The 13416-nt window shown below is 28.1% G+C and overlaps 1 protein-coding gene across 2 annotated transcripts in view; it reads left to right on the top strand.

Moving 5' to 3' along the window:
- The first annotated feature begins 1655 nt into the window (after positions 1 to 1655).
- LOC112687785 overlaps positions 1656 to 13416 on the top strand; it is a 33104-nt gene continuing 21343 nt past the window's right edge. The window contains exons 1-4 of one of the 2 annotated variants that reach the window (XM_025560718.1): positions 1656 to 1845; positions 8282 to 8500; positions 9169 to 9790; positions 12690 to 12963. In XM_025560718.1, coding sequence (XP_025416503.1) covers positions 1801 to 1845; positions 8282 to 8500; positions 9169 to 9790; positions 12690 to 12963 — 1160 coding nt within the window. In that variant the 5' untranslated portion in view covers positions 1656 to 1800. The remainder of the gene's footprint in view (positions 1846 to 8281; positions 8501 to 9168; positions 9791 to 12689; positions 12964 to 13416) is intronic. The other variant, XM_025560719.1, reaches the window with a different exon arrangement.

Here is a 13416-nt window from a genome sequence, read left to right as displayed (position 1 = left end):
GTATTTGAAATACATTTTTAGAATGTACTCGTAGCGAGTTTGCAGATAAAATCTACGCAACGTATATCCATGAATAAATTATAATTAACAAAGGAGTGATAAGTGTAGAGATGAAATTTCTAAACTATTATAAACAATTTAAATCTTATCGTATTATAACATGTACGTAAACTTCAATAACATAATTTCAATTTTCAAACCATGATTAACACGCGTCGCCAGATTATCGCATTGTTCTTTACCTATTTGACGACATACATGAGTAGGCAAAAAGCATTGTAATAAAGTCTCGCCGTTGCTGCTCACCAATAAAACATATCGCGCTTTTATAAAAATAAAAATAAAGTTCAAAAGAGTGTTGCAAAAATTCTTAAAGTTTTTTCCCCGTTCATGTATTTTCAATCGGAAAAGAGAGGAGAGTTCAAATAGCAAAAAATTTTTGTTTTGCGATAAATGAACGTTCGTAAAATATATTTGTCGAAATATTTTTTGCAGTTCACCAACTCACCAATGGTAAATGACACTCGACTATAACATAACCATACGGGACAATACTCGTCTAAAACAGGCCCGTGCATGTAGTTTTCAAACTATTACATTGAAAACATACTAAACGTGTATCACATTTTCATAATTATACTTCAAATATTGTTGTTATATATCCTAAAATTTGAGAACAAATAGGTAGGCTGGTTCCCACCTTTTACACTAAAGTATAAATATTATTTTAATTTTATGTCCAAAACTGTCATAGCATTATAATTGTATCCAATGCATCGCCCTCAAATAAGCGTTAATCAACTTATCACAATCATAAATAATATTAGGTCAAGTATTATTTATAATGTTGCAATGTAACCAATGTACAAGTAATTTAACCGTTTTTCCATCTCTTTGATGACGCGTGTTTTTGTGTTTTTTACTAAAGTTGAATATAATATTTCGTTACAACATGATGCGCCTGTTCGACAATTACGACGACTGCAGCGAAGTGACACGTGAAGTAACAAAACATAGTGGACGAATCGTTTCGATTAAGTTTTCACGTATCACTTTTATGTGCGTCGAAACGGAATGCAAAATTGCAATCAATATTCGAATTTCAAACATAAAACCGAAACCAATAACTATTTCATATCGCTAACATAACTACTTATAACATGGTGCTCGTTCCAATAATGTTGCTTTAGTGATTATAGCAATCCGGTAATCTACGACGGTCGCGGTCGCATTTCTAGGGTTATGCTCTTATACTGCGTTACGTTGGTTGAATTCTCCCGATTAACCCTATTAATTCCATCTTAATGAGGTGCACTGAGTGTGTTACCATTACGCACCTACGTAATTGAACACCGCGATAGTGATGTTGGTGGTCTCGCCGGGGTGATATATTTCACGTCGTGAAAAACGAATAAAGTACGATTTCGACCAATATAAAATTTATTATTTTATTTTTATACACGTTTTATAAATGTATTTTTATTTTTAATTTCTCATAGGTATTTTTTTATCGACCCCCGAGACTCGGTTTTCGTCTAACCGATGCTATTAAAATATGTAAGCGCGAAAATTCGTGCGTGCTCTTTTATTTGTCCCTCCCCCGGTTTCTCTTTCCATTTTTTAACCAAGTAATGCGACCGACCGAAAGGCGCTTGCGTCTCGACGTTGCCCACCGCAGATAAATGAGCAGGATTCCAGCGTGGAGACGTCACAAAGTATTCGTCGCGAATCGCCGGTAGCACGCAGCCGACGCAGGACCACGCCAGGCAACACACCGCACTACCGCCGAAAACGTCACCGATGAAAGCCATTACACTTCTGGCCGCCCTGGCCTGTGTGTTCAAGGTAATTTTGAAAATTTTATTCTCCCATTTTTCTATTTCACCGGTATTCAGTTAGATCGTTTTATTCCATTTATTATTTCCGTGATCACACCCGTTATTATTTTTGTTTTTCCATAACACTCGTATCAACCGTTGTAATATTAATGAACGAATAACGTTTTAGCTATTTAAACTACTTGTTCAAATTCATATTCCGACGAGCTATACACACAATTCAGCCCGTCCTCTATATGGTTTTAAATTTTTAGAATTTTATAATCCATTTTACGGGTGTTAGGGCCTATACGATTTCTTTGAGTATCGATAAATAATAATTAACCTCATTACTGTTTCAATGTTATTGTTTGAATTTTAAATCTATCTTCATTATTTAGTTCAACGCACTCATCTTTTTAAATGTTTCATAACTTTTAAGAAAAAATAAGTGATTAAAAAATAAAACTGAAGGCACTTTCTTTAAAATGAAATTAAAATGTTTTGTAGTAATTATTTATTATTACTTAAATAAATTTCAATTTTAATTGTTTTTCTTAGTTTTTAATTATTTCTTTTCACATCAGGCGGAAAAAAGTTAACAGCAACAGGTGCAAAAAAAAAAAAAAATTAAAATAAACTTCCGAATGCTAATTTATAATAAGTAATATATTATATTATATATTATATTATATATTATATTACTTATTATAAATTAGCATACGGAAGTTTATTTTAATTTTTTTTTTTTTGCAACTGTTGCTGTTAACTTTTTTCCGCCTAATGTAAAAAGAAATAAATGTATAACTTTTAACTACAATTCATATTTTATGATTGTATCAAAATTAGAAATGAATTAGTACCAAGAGTTTTATATATCAATGTATTAATAAATAATTTTTATAATTAAGAATGTAATTAAGTAATTGATTATTCTAAGTTTATTAATTCTCACTCTTAAAATATTTTATCATTTAGAATTTAAAATTACTCATCATTATGTAATAATCAATAATTAATATGCAACGATCATAGCAACAATAAATAAAAGTATACATATATTAGTTATAATTATAAACGATTTTTTTTTTTTTTTTTTGTTTATTCTAATAACACAATAATTATTAAATATACTAAAAAATATTCAACAGTCAATATTGACGTAAAATATTATAATTAACAATCATAATTTAATTTTCAAATTTCACAATTTATAATTTATACAGGCTTTTCAATAAAATCGATTATGATATAATTAAATAATTGTTGGGTAATCACAGTTAATAGAATTAAAATTTCTAAGAAAAGGATATTCCTTCTACTCGTTTAAAAATATAGTATTGAATTATACTTTTTATTAGATTAAAATTCAATTTGGTTTTAAAAAATTCTTTGTTTGAAATTTTTTTTACAAAATTAAACAAATTTATATATTTATATTGTAACAAAAACTAATTATTTGTATTGCATTATAAATACAATTCTAAAAGTTAAATACAAATTTAAAATATTGAAACACAATATTATATTTATTCCATAAAAAAACACTGGAAATATGGAATACCTATACATAAATGAAAGAAGTATGTATATAAAAAAAAACTATAATTATACAATGTAAGCAATTTTAACGATTTTACATAATTAGTATTTAAATATACTTAATAACAATACTTTAAATGGTTTTATATCCAAAAAAAATATTCTAAATTATTATTAATTTGATTTTCTTTATTATTACAATGATATTAAGAAAGTGTTTTTAAACATTTTATAGCTGGAATCACAAGAAACTTAAACAAAAACTGTTATCATTTAATATCCATGGTCAACATTAAATAAAAATAATAGATAGAGTTTAAATTTAAAAAATACTAGGTTTGTATTATTCTTAATTAAACATCAACATTTGATTATTTAGTTACTTCTGATCCTTTAACTAAACTTTAACTTGAATAATACAAATTAGCCCATCAAGATATTTCGATGGAAATATTTCTATGAATATAAGGTTTTTTTTTTTTAAATTGTTTTGATTTATTACAGCATTAGGTTTTCAATAAATTGAACAATTATAGTAGAATTTTAATTTTCATACCTAACCTAGCTGAAGAAAATAGCAGTGACATTTTTGTCTGTGTAAAATTACAAAATAATAGTGCTTTAGCCCCTGTTTTTTATAGATAGTGGGAAATTAACACTAATCTAAAATAATAATACTGAAAACGTCATATTAAAATTGCGTTCATTTACAAAAGACAATATTTACAGAATAAAAAATAACGACCGTGTTCATATGAAAGGTATAGATATTTTAGTTTATTTCACAGAAGTAATAAATAACTACTAAACCTAGGACTATAAAAAATTAATGTTTCGATCTCGAATAACAGTGCAGCCTATGATAATACGATAAAGTTTAATTTTCAACCCTAACCTAACCTAACTACTTATTTTAAGTTTTAATTTTCCAAAAGACTTTTAAGTAAATCACCAAAACGTAGGCAACAAAAGTATGAAATGACACAACTTAAAATCGATAAACTATTTTAGATCTTATATTTTCATATATTTTATGATATATAATGTGTTCGTGGTTCCTCACCAGTTGTCAACACCAAACACTTATTCACAAACATTTTCGTCTAATTTAATTTGTCCCCTCTATATTTTTTCTTTTATTTTTTTACGTTTATACGTTTTAGATAAACATCTTCAAAATTCTGTTCATTACAACTTTGTCCAAATATTTTACACGTAAGTAATATAATTTGAAACTAGTGAACAGTTGATCTGTATTAAGATTTCTTCAACTAACCTGTAGTTGGTCCGTAAATTATAAAAATAATAGTAGTTAGTTAAAAAATTCCTTGTATAATTTGCATTGCAAACAGATGTTCTTTTAGCATTTGAAGATTTCTTTTTATAAGCATCATAGTTCTATAATTATAAAATGTAATAATATTATTTTTATTTGTTTGTTTTATTGTACGTCATATAATTGCTAGAAACACACACTTTAGGATATATTGTGTATTAATACAATTTTATGTGTATGGCCAATTTAAAGGCAAAAAGATTATTATTCTTATTATTATGTTTGTATAATATTACAAAATAATATCTATCCTTAATAGTACATTCCCCATTTATCCAATAATTCTCTAACATGACCTGACTTTATAATACCACATAATTTGATAGATATCAATATTTAATATTTTTATTAACAATATATTAAAATAACATCAATCAATATTTCCGTTTGTATTTTATTAATCGATCAAATTATTTTTTATTGAAAATTTAATTATTGGAACTTTAATTACTGTTATGTTATACTTTTGGTTTTAAAGTACTGTAGAGTCGTTTAAAAATAATGAAATAGAAATGTATAATAAATGTTTATTATATAGAATGATCAATTATTACTTTTGATTGAAATTTACTGAAATTTCATAATTGTTGTTCAGATTGAAATTGATATTTTTAATATTTATCGTACGAGTTTTGAAGATTTTAGTGACGTTTGAATCTGTTTTAAATAATAGCTATATATGCTTTATTTGCACACTTTATAATGTTTAAAAGTACATAATAATATGTATGATAAATAGGAATCCCGAAATGCTTTAGCCCTAAACAGTTGGTTGTTTCTTTATTTGGCACTACTTATGATCCTTCAATAAATAAGTGAAATTGCGTTTGCCGAGTAGTGACAGAAGTAATAATTGTGCCATGCAGCAAACTGGAACTTCATACTTTTGTTTACTAAAAAAAATAACTTATCATCTTGACAATCGATATAAGTTATTATGTGTTTCATTTTTGTCTCATACAAATTACATCGAAAAACTGCGAACTTCAGACTTCTGGACCACAATAATGATTTAAACAAATAATAATTGTATTTTTTCATTCATCAAAAAACAATTTTAAAATTCAAATAAATTCAAATAATAAAAGCATAACATCTTTATGAACATCATATAGCTATAATAATTAGTTATTTGATTAACAGCAACGAAAAAAAAACTAAGTCTCCGGGACCCTTGTAAAAATGCCTTATGGTAAAACAACTAAACAGGCCCTGTAAATTAGAACACAAATAAATGTAGCGAATGTCAAATTTTGAAAAAATAGATATTGTTTAACCAATTGTCATTTTTTTCGATAATGTTTCTGCTGAAAAAAATGGCCAATGGATCTAAACATGTGTGACCAACTTAATACAAAGATTGACCGTTTTTATTTGAATTAATAGTTAGTGTTGTTAATTTTGCCAATACTAATATTTTAAAATGTTCTTTTTTGACATAGGCTGTTTTTAAAATAAGGGGTACTAATTTTGAATTTGTATTTTATTTTTAATTATGTATTCAATATATAATAGTTTTTAAACTATTTTTAATAATTTATATTTATTTATTAATAAATTAATAAAAAAATAAAATTAAAATTGAAAATTATTAAAATTAATATTACTTATTTATTGTTTTATTAAAAAGTTTTAATAATATCATCAATATAATTTTTATAAAATGTATACAAGTTTTCCCTTCTCCAATTTTGATAGAATTCTTATAATTTTTTGAATTAAGTCAGAAATAAAATTGTCATCACACTTGTTAATATAAAAACATTAGATATTTTACTATTTTAAAATTACCAAAACATTATAATTCAGCAATAGCGAATTTATTTTTAATTCTGAATACCATTAAATTATATAAATATATAAATACATTATATTATGTTTTAATATAAAATAATCAAAATCAAACGTGAATCATAAAATAAAATAAAATAATGAAATAATAAAATTAATTACTTTAAAATATTTTATTTACATTAATATTTATATTTTTAACTTTCCTGTCTGTCTCACACATACACACATACATTTATATATATATATATATATCACCCATAGTTCATGAGTGTAAAATATCAAATCCATCATAGGTATAAATCTAAACTTGATGTCGTTAACACTTTATGAACCAAATTATTCAATTCTATCCCCCTCCCCCTAACGTAAGCACCACGAAAAACATTCAATAATTCCATCGCAGTACAATTTTTTCATCTTCATTTATAAATTTTGTACGTATAATAATTTATTCACTAAAAATTAAAATATTTTATAAGAATAATAAATATAATTGTAAAATTTGTTCATTATTTTAAATTATATAGTTAGTTTTTTTAAATTAAAATGTAAAAATAATTATTTTGAAATCATATAAAAAGCAGCTGTTCAAATAAAAAAATAGCTTATGTAAATATCTAAGAGAGAAATAATGAAAACATTTTTATAACAAAGGGTATTAATAAATTACGTATAGTAAATTATTAATGTTTATTTTAATACCTGCTTAATGGCTAATCTCTTCTTGTACTACCCTTTCTTTATAAAAAAAAAATATTTTCTCTAAAACATATTATGTATGTATACAACATATTTTTCGACATGACTAATATATAAAGGTATAAAAATATAAATAAATATGAAAAACGCTCCCTAAGGATTATATGAAAATACTTTTAAAATTCTTATATTGAAAGTCTACAACAATGGAACCTTTGATGTGAGTTATTTATAAATGAATGTATGAATATGTCTAAGATTAAAAATGTAATGTCGGCAGTTCCATTTGAGCAAAGGATCATCACCTTTCAAGTTTCAACAAGTAAAAAACCAATAAATGAAAATATGTATTTTTTTGGTCAGGATATATTATATTAAACATAATATTATACTCATAATAAGTAAAGAAATTGTTCTCTTTTTAAATAATAAATTCGTCGTTTGACACTACTTAAATTTTGAATAAATGACGGTTTGTTTTAGGTGGTAGTGATAAATCATTAACGAATAAGGTTTTCAGTTAAAATATAAATCAAAATAATAGAATAAAAAATATATTATATCATATCTAACACATACAGATTATCTCCAACTTAATAATACATTTTTATAAGTCAAGCAACGTTGAGAAATGGTGAAACCCGTAACGATTGTACTGGAAAAATCATTCGATGATATTAAAAATTTAAAAATATTTCTAGACGTTAATACATTGTATACATTGATAAATGATCGTCCATCTTAATATAAAATTTATATTTTATACTTATTCTCAACTGAAATACATAATACGATCAGAACATTAATAAGTAAAATATATTCTAAGAACTGGGATCCAGAATAGCGGATGATACAATATTTTATAGTTGAGGAATGCGACCCATATATAATCATTTGGTATAATAATGTTAAAGTGATAAAAAAAACGTGCCCAAAACGTAATTTTAACGCAAACTTGACATGGTCACGGGTTTCGTGATAAATTGAACATTTTAGGTTGCTTTCAATACAAATATATAGTTTAGAGGAGGTCAATGAAAGAAATAAATGAATATTGTCTATCATGTAATAAATGAAAGTTATATTTTGGCAGGTTTCGCATGGGTTCCCGTTCAACTTCAATAAAAGGAATTTAGATTCTCTGGCTAGAACCGGACAGTTACCAGAATACAAACGATCGTTGGCTTCCCTGGCTAAAAGTGGACAGTTACCCGAAAAATTGGTACAAGAGAAACGAATGTTAGATGTATTGGAACAAGCGAATAATGCTAACTCTAAAGCCATTCAAGAACAAAGAAATCGTGTTGTTGAGGTATATTTTACGTAAAATAGTTTAAATACATATTATTACTTATTTAAGCATTAAACAAAATAACAATACATTTATGGTAATGATTTATGTAAACATTTGTTTAGATTCATAGGTATATTATGAGATTTAACCAAGCCAAAAAAATGTCCCACTTGTATAAAAATCTGATAACGATAATTCATCGTTTAAAAATTTTATTATACAATATCCAAACTGAATTAAATTTACATACGTCATATTTTCAATATAATAATAATACAAATTATGTGTATTATTTCATAACTTATTCACACTAAAATAGTACCTTCCAATGGTGCAAAAAATTTAACGACAGATTATTTATTATTTATTAAGTAATAAATGGACGTATTTAATATTAATTTAATTTCTTAAATGTTTTGTTACAATTATGGTAGCCATTTATTTTTTATTGACGATGAAAATCAAGGACACTTAAACATGACATTAATACAAACATTCTATTTAACTAAACGTTTATTATTAATCAAATATTTGAATTTGTTGTCATCCTAATGGTACCAAACACTTCAACAGTATACATAATATATTTTTCTCATTGAAATAAATTCAAACAAACGCTGCTTGTTTATAAATTTTACATTTATTATAGTTTTTTATAATGGTTTTGTGGGGATTTGATTTTGAAGGAATTAAAAAACTATGCTCTATATGGAATGTCTAAGAGACAAATAACTGCAGAACCAGATTTCCGTGATGAATTCAAATCAGATTTGCGGAACATATTAGACCAATATTTGAATAAATTCGGAACGACATATGATCCAGAAAAGGTGGAACTATTTCTAACTAACATGGCAGATGAAGTATTTGACAACCATGGTGTAGTGTCATTGGACCACATTCGATTTCTGATCGAGACCGGTTACTTCCAGCCGGAAATGCGCGAAGAAGACGATGTAAAATCAGCCGATGGAGACTCGTCACTAGACCATTATATCGCTAAACGTTTCATGGCTTCACTTGCTCGGAATGGTAATATGCCGTACTGGTCCAACAATCCAAGATACGTCGCCAAACGGTACATTTCGTCTCTGCTGAGACAAGGAAGATTACCTTACGGGTTCCAACCAACCACCGAGTCATCGACGAAAAACGAAAATTGGAATTCACAAGACATTCAAAAGCCCAAAAGAAATGATGCGACGTATCAAAACGACGAAGAATTCATACCCGTGATGCAAGGAAGTAAAAGCCTACAGAGCATTATCGACGACTTGACACAAGATCCTATACAGAAGAGATACTTGGGTGAGTATTAAATTAATTAATTATATATACCAATAGTAGTTTAATGCTATTAATGTATTATGAATATACTTAAATAATTAGATTCATACAAACGTGATATTTCTGGAATTGTTTTTGAATTCTGATGTTAATTATTACTGAATACATTTAATTGGAACAGGGAATAACATTTATGTGATTCTTAGCATGACTATTATTTGTCATCCTAAATCCTCCAGAACGATTAAGAATCGAAATAAAATCAATGTTGCGTATCTTGTAGCCAATTCCTCCAGTCACTTTGTATGCAGTCTTTTTATTCTTATAAAAAATTGAATTTAGAAAAATGTGTGAAACATATTGTGAACATGCAGAAGAATTTTATTTTTTATATGCTACTTGATGAGTCTTTTTAGATTTTCATTGATTAATTGCTTATACCTATGAATACCTATACCGTAACAGGAATCATTGTTGACAGTGTGTTTTAGATATAAGATGAACTCTAACAATGCTCTAAAATATAATTATTTTTTAGAAGCAAAAAATAACTATTATTAATAACAGAAAAAAATTGGTGTTGAAAAATACTTCGAATGATCTTTTACGAAGTACACTTTTTAATTAATTTCATGAGAGAGAATGTTAAGCAAACAAGTGCTCAACAAATGTAAAGTGAAATTTTTATTTTAGACCTAATCGAATATTAAAATCAACTGTGATCATCGTTAAAGTTCATCATATTATGGAAAAGTGTTCTGACCATTTGCATGCGTTTTCATATTATCTAGTTATTTTACCTTTCGATTGATTCAAATAAGTACACGTAGAAAAATCTATACTGTATTCTATAGTACCTACAAAAATAATAAATACTTATTATATATTCACCCACATTAAAATATTTATTATACCATACATAAATTCATATATTTTCTAAATGTATTCTATATATTTGTTCTAATTTTGAATTATTTAAATAATTCACAGAGGAAAAATCATAGGTTTTTTTTATTTAAATATTCATTATTATATAACCGAAAAATAATCATTTTTTAATATTATGTTTTCAGGCGTAATAATATATTAATATAACTTAAACACCTACTTTTCATATTATATTTTTCGTACATTGAAGTATTTTCAATATTGTCACATGCATAACTCATTTATATTCCTTTAAAATCTATCGTTTTATTCGATAAATAAAAGTATACATGTATCATGTAAATAGATAATTATAATATTTTTCGTCAGTTAAACATTTTTTTATTATAATATTAAGATGCATAGTAGTAAAGTTATACAAAAGATTTATGTTAACATTATGAACACTTGAATAAGACTATTAAAGGAAAACCTCATAACTCGATGTAACTAGTGTGAAGTATATAATTTTTCAAGTTTATGATTATGGTATGTTGAATTAAGAATTTGTTCTCTAAAAGTATGTGTATACGTTGAAAACTAATCTGAGTAAAATTATAATCACTACACTGTTGCCGTATTGTATTTCCTGCAGGATGTTATTTTTATAGTGTCAGAAAATAATAAAACGTGAAACAAAATTAACCATTTATCAAACATAATTTTAGATAGTATTTATTTTCAAAGTACCATAATTATATTCATCTCAAAGTAGGTATTTTATTTACCCATTTAAATACTTTCAGTCTAAAAATCTAGGAGTCGGATAAACTATAGTGATGGAGATCACAATAGGTACATAATTACTATCTACCAATGCAGTAAAATGCACAAAAATAATTTAGAAATATTTGCGTGTTACTCATAATATTATATTGTTAAGTAGTATATATATTATACTTAATTGTAACTAGGAAGTATACGTAGTTTGAAAATTAATAGTTATATGACATGTGTTTAGATGCTGTTGCTTATGCATACTCTATGTATTATTGTAAACTGTATTTAGAATCTAGAACGCATTTACTTCTTGTGTGTGGTATATAGGTATAGTGTATCGACGCTCCAGCTCAAAGTAACAAAGACTTATCAAATGATATAAACACATTTGATGTATTGTATATGGAAAAAATTAAAAATCTTAAAACGATGATAAAGCTATAATCGGACGAGCGGCTTATATTAAGCTTTTTTTTGACGGAAAACTGTGATTTCACAAGGCTGAGAATTTACGAGTTAATTGATATTTATACAATATTTAATAAACCGAGTTATATTTTTTTTCCATGCAGCTACTGATATTGATTGTTGATGACTGTTGATTGATAGTACAGTCACGTTAAGTTAATTTTTGTACAAATCGTTGTTTTAAATAAATATAATCATATTTATAATCGGGGAAGTGTTGAACACACGACTTCTGGATTTCAGTAGGGATTGATAAAACGTACACAAATATAGTTTTTATAAAATGTACAGACCGTGTGTTTCTAATAAGAAAATACGAATTCAATCCGTAACTTTCACATGTTCGTAAAGAATACGAGTCGCTTCTGACATTGAACTCGACTCGCGTCTGTCTAGATCAACTGCGTACGAGTTAAAGCGATAAGTCAACTTGCCCGGCCTTGAAACGATCGCGCATCACAACATCCAGATCGTTTAACACATCATTTCCAAAACCGATGTTTCGTTATTCGGCCAACCGGAACGTCGATATCGTCCGATAATACGTGAACGACAACCGTGCCTAACACGAGCGTAGAACGTATATTATTATTGTCTGTGTTGCCGTGCGTGTGTACCGTAGTTTTTCTGTTTTCTTTATGTTCGTATCCGTTTGCGTTTTCCGCCTGTGTGTGTGTATGTGTGTATGTGTACGTAAAACAGTAGCGGAGGCGTTTGGCTACTCGTCCGCCGACCGTTCGCGTCGTCACAACGACGGTGCGGCCCCCGGACAACCCGCGCTAGCTGATGGTGCGTGTGCGTGCAGGTGCGCTGTCCCGCAGTGGATGGATACCCCGAGGATTCGCTTCGACGTCGTCGCGGACGTCCCCGTCTCTGTCATCGTCGTCGTTGTCCGCGTTCCATTCGTCCGGCACCGGCAACGGATACGGCAAACGGCACCTGGCCGCGCTCGCCCGACTCGGATGGTTGCCGTCGTTCAGGAACCCGCATTCGTTTTACATGCGCAACGGCAGAGGGTCGTCGTTCCAGTGCGACATAAACAAGAGGATCGCACCAGCAGCCGCCGCCGGAGCCGCCGAGTAAGCCCTTACACGTTTAAACGTAGTGCGTGTGCTTGTGTGCGTGCGTGACGTGACGTGTTCAAGGGAGAGGGAGCTAAGAGAGCTGTAGACCCCTCTCCTGGTGGGTCGTGTTAGTTAATGTACTACACTAGTACACCACTGTTTGGAATTTAAGTATTTTAAAAACTTCGGGATACGTAAGCGTATTACTTCAATCGCGATTACTACTATATTTTTAACGGTTATTACGAACGATGCGGCGACTCTCGTCCACCATTTTATAATTGCTACAGTTTTTATACCATGCTATGTCGCGACGACGCTACCGCAGGTAACCACCGTTCGTTTATTTAGATATATTATTATCTTTTAAACACCTCTAGTGGTAATATCGTCTGTGCGTCTTGCAAACGAACACTTACAACTTGTGCATAAAAAATTCTTATTAGCTAGATCTTTTATTTTCATTTT

This window comes from Sipha flava, unplaced genomic scaffold (assembly GCF_003268045.1).
Source record: "Sipha flava isolate LNK unplaced genomic scaffold, YSA_version1 361_pilon_pilon, whole genome shotgun sequence".
Classification (NCBI taxonomy): domain Eukaryota; kingdom Metazoa; phylum Arthropoda; class Insecta; order Hemiptera; family Aphididae; genus Sipha; species Sipha flava.
This window is presented reverse-complemented; position numbering and strand designations above follow the sequence as displayed.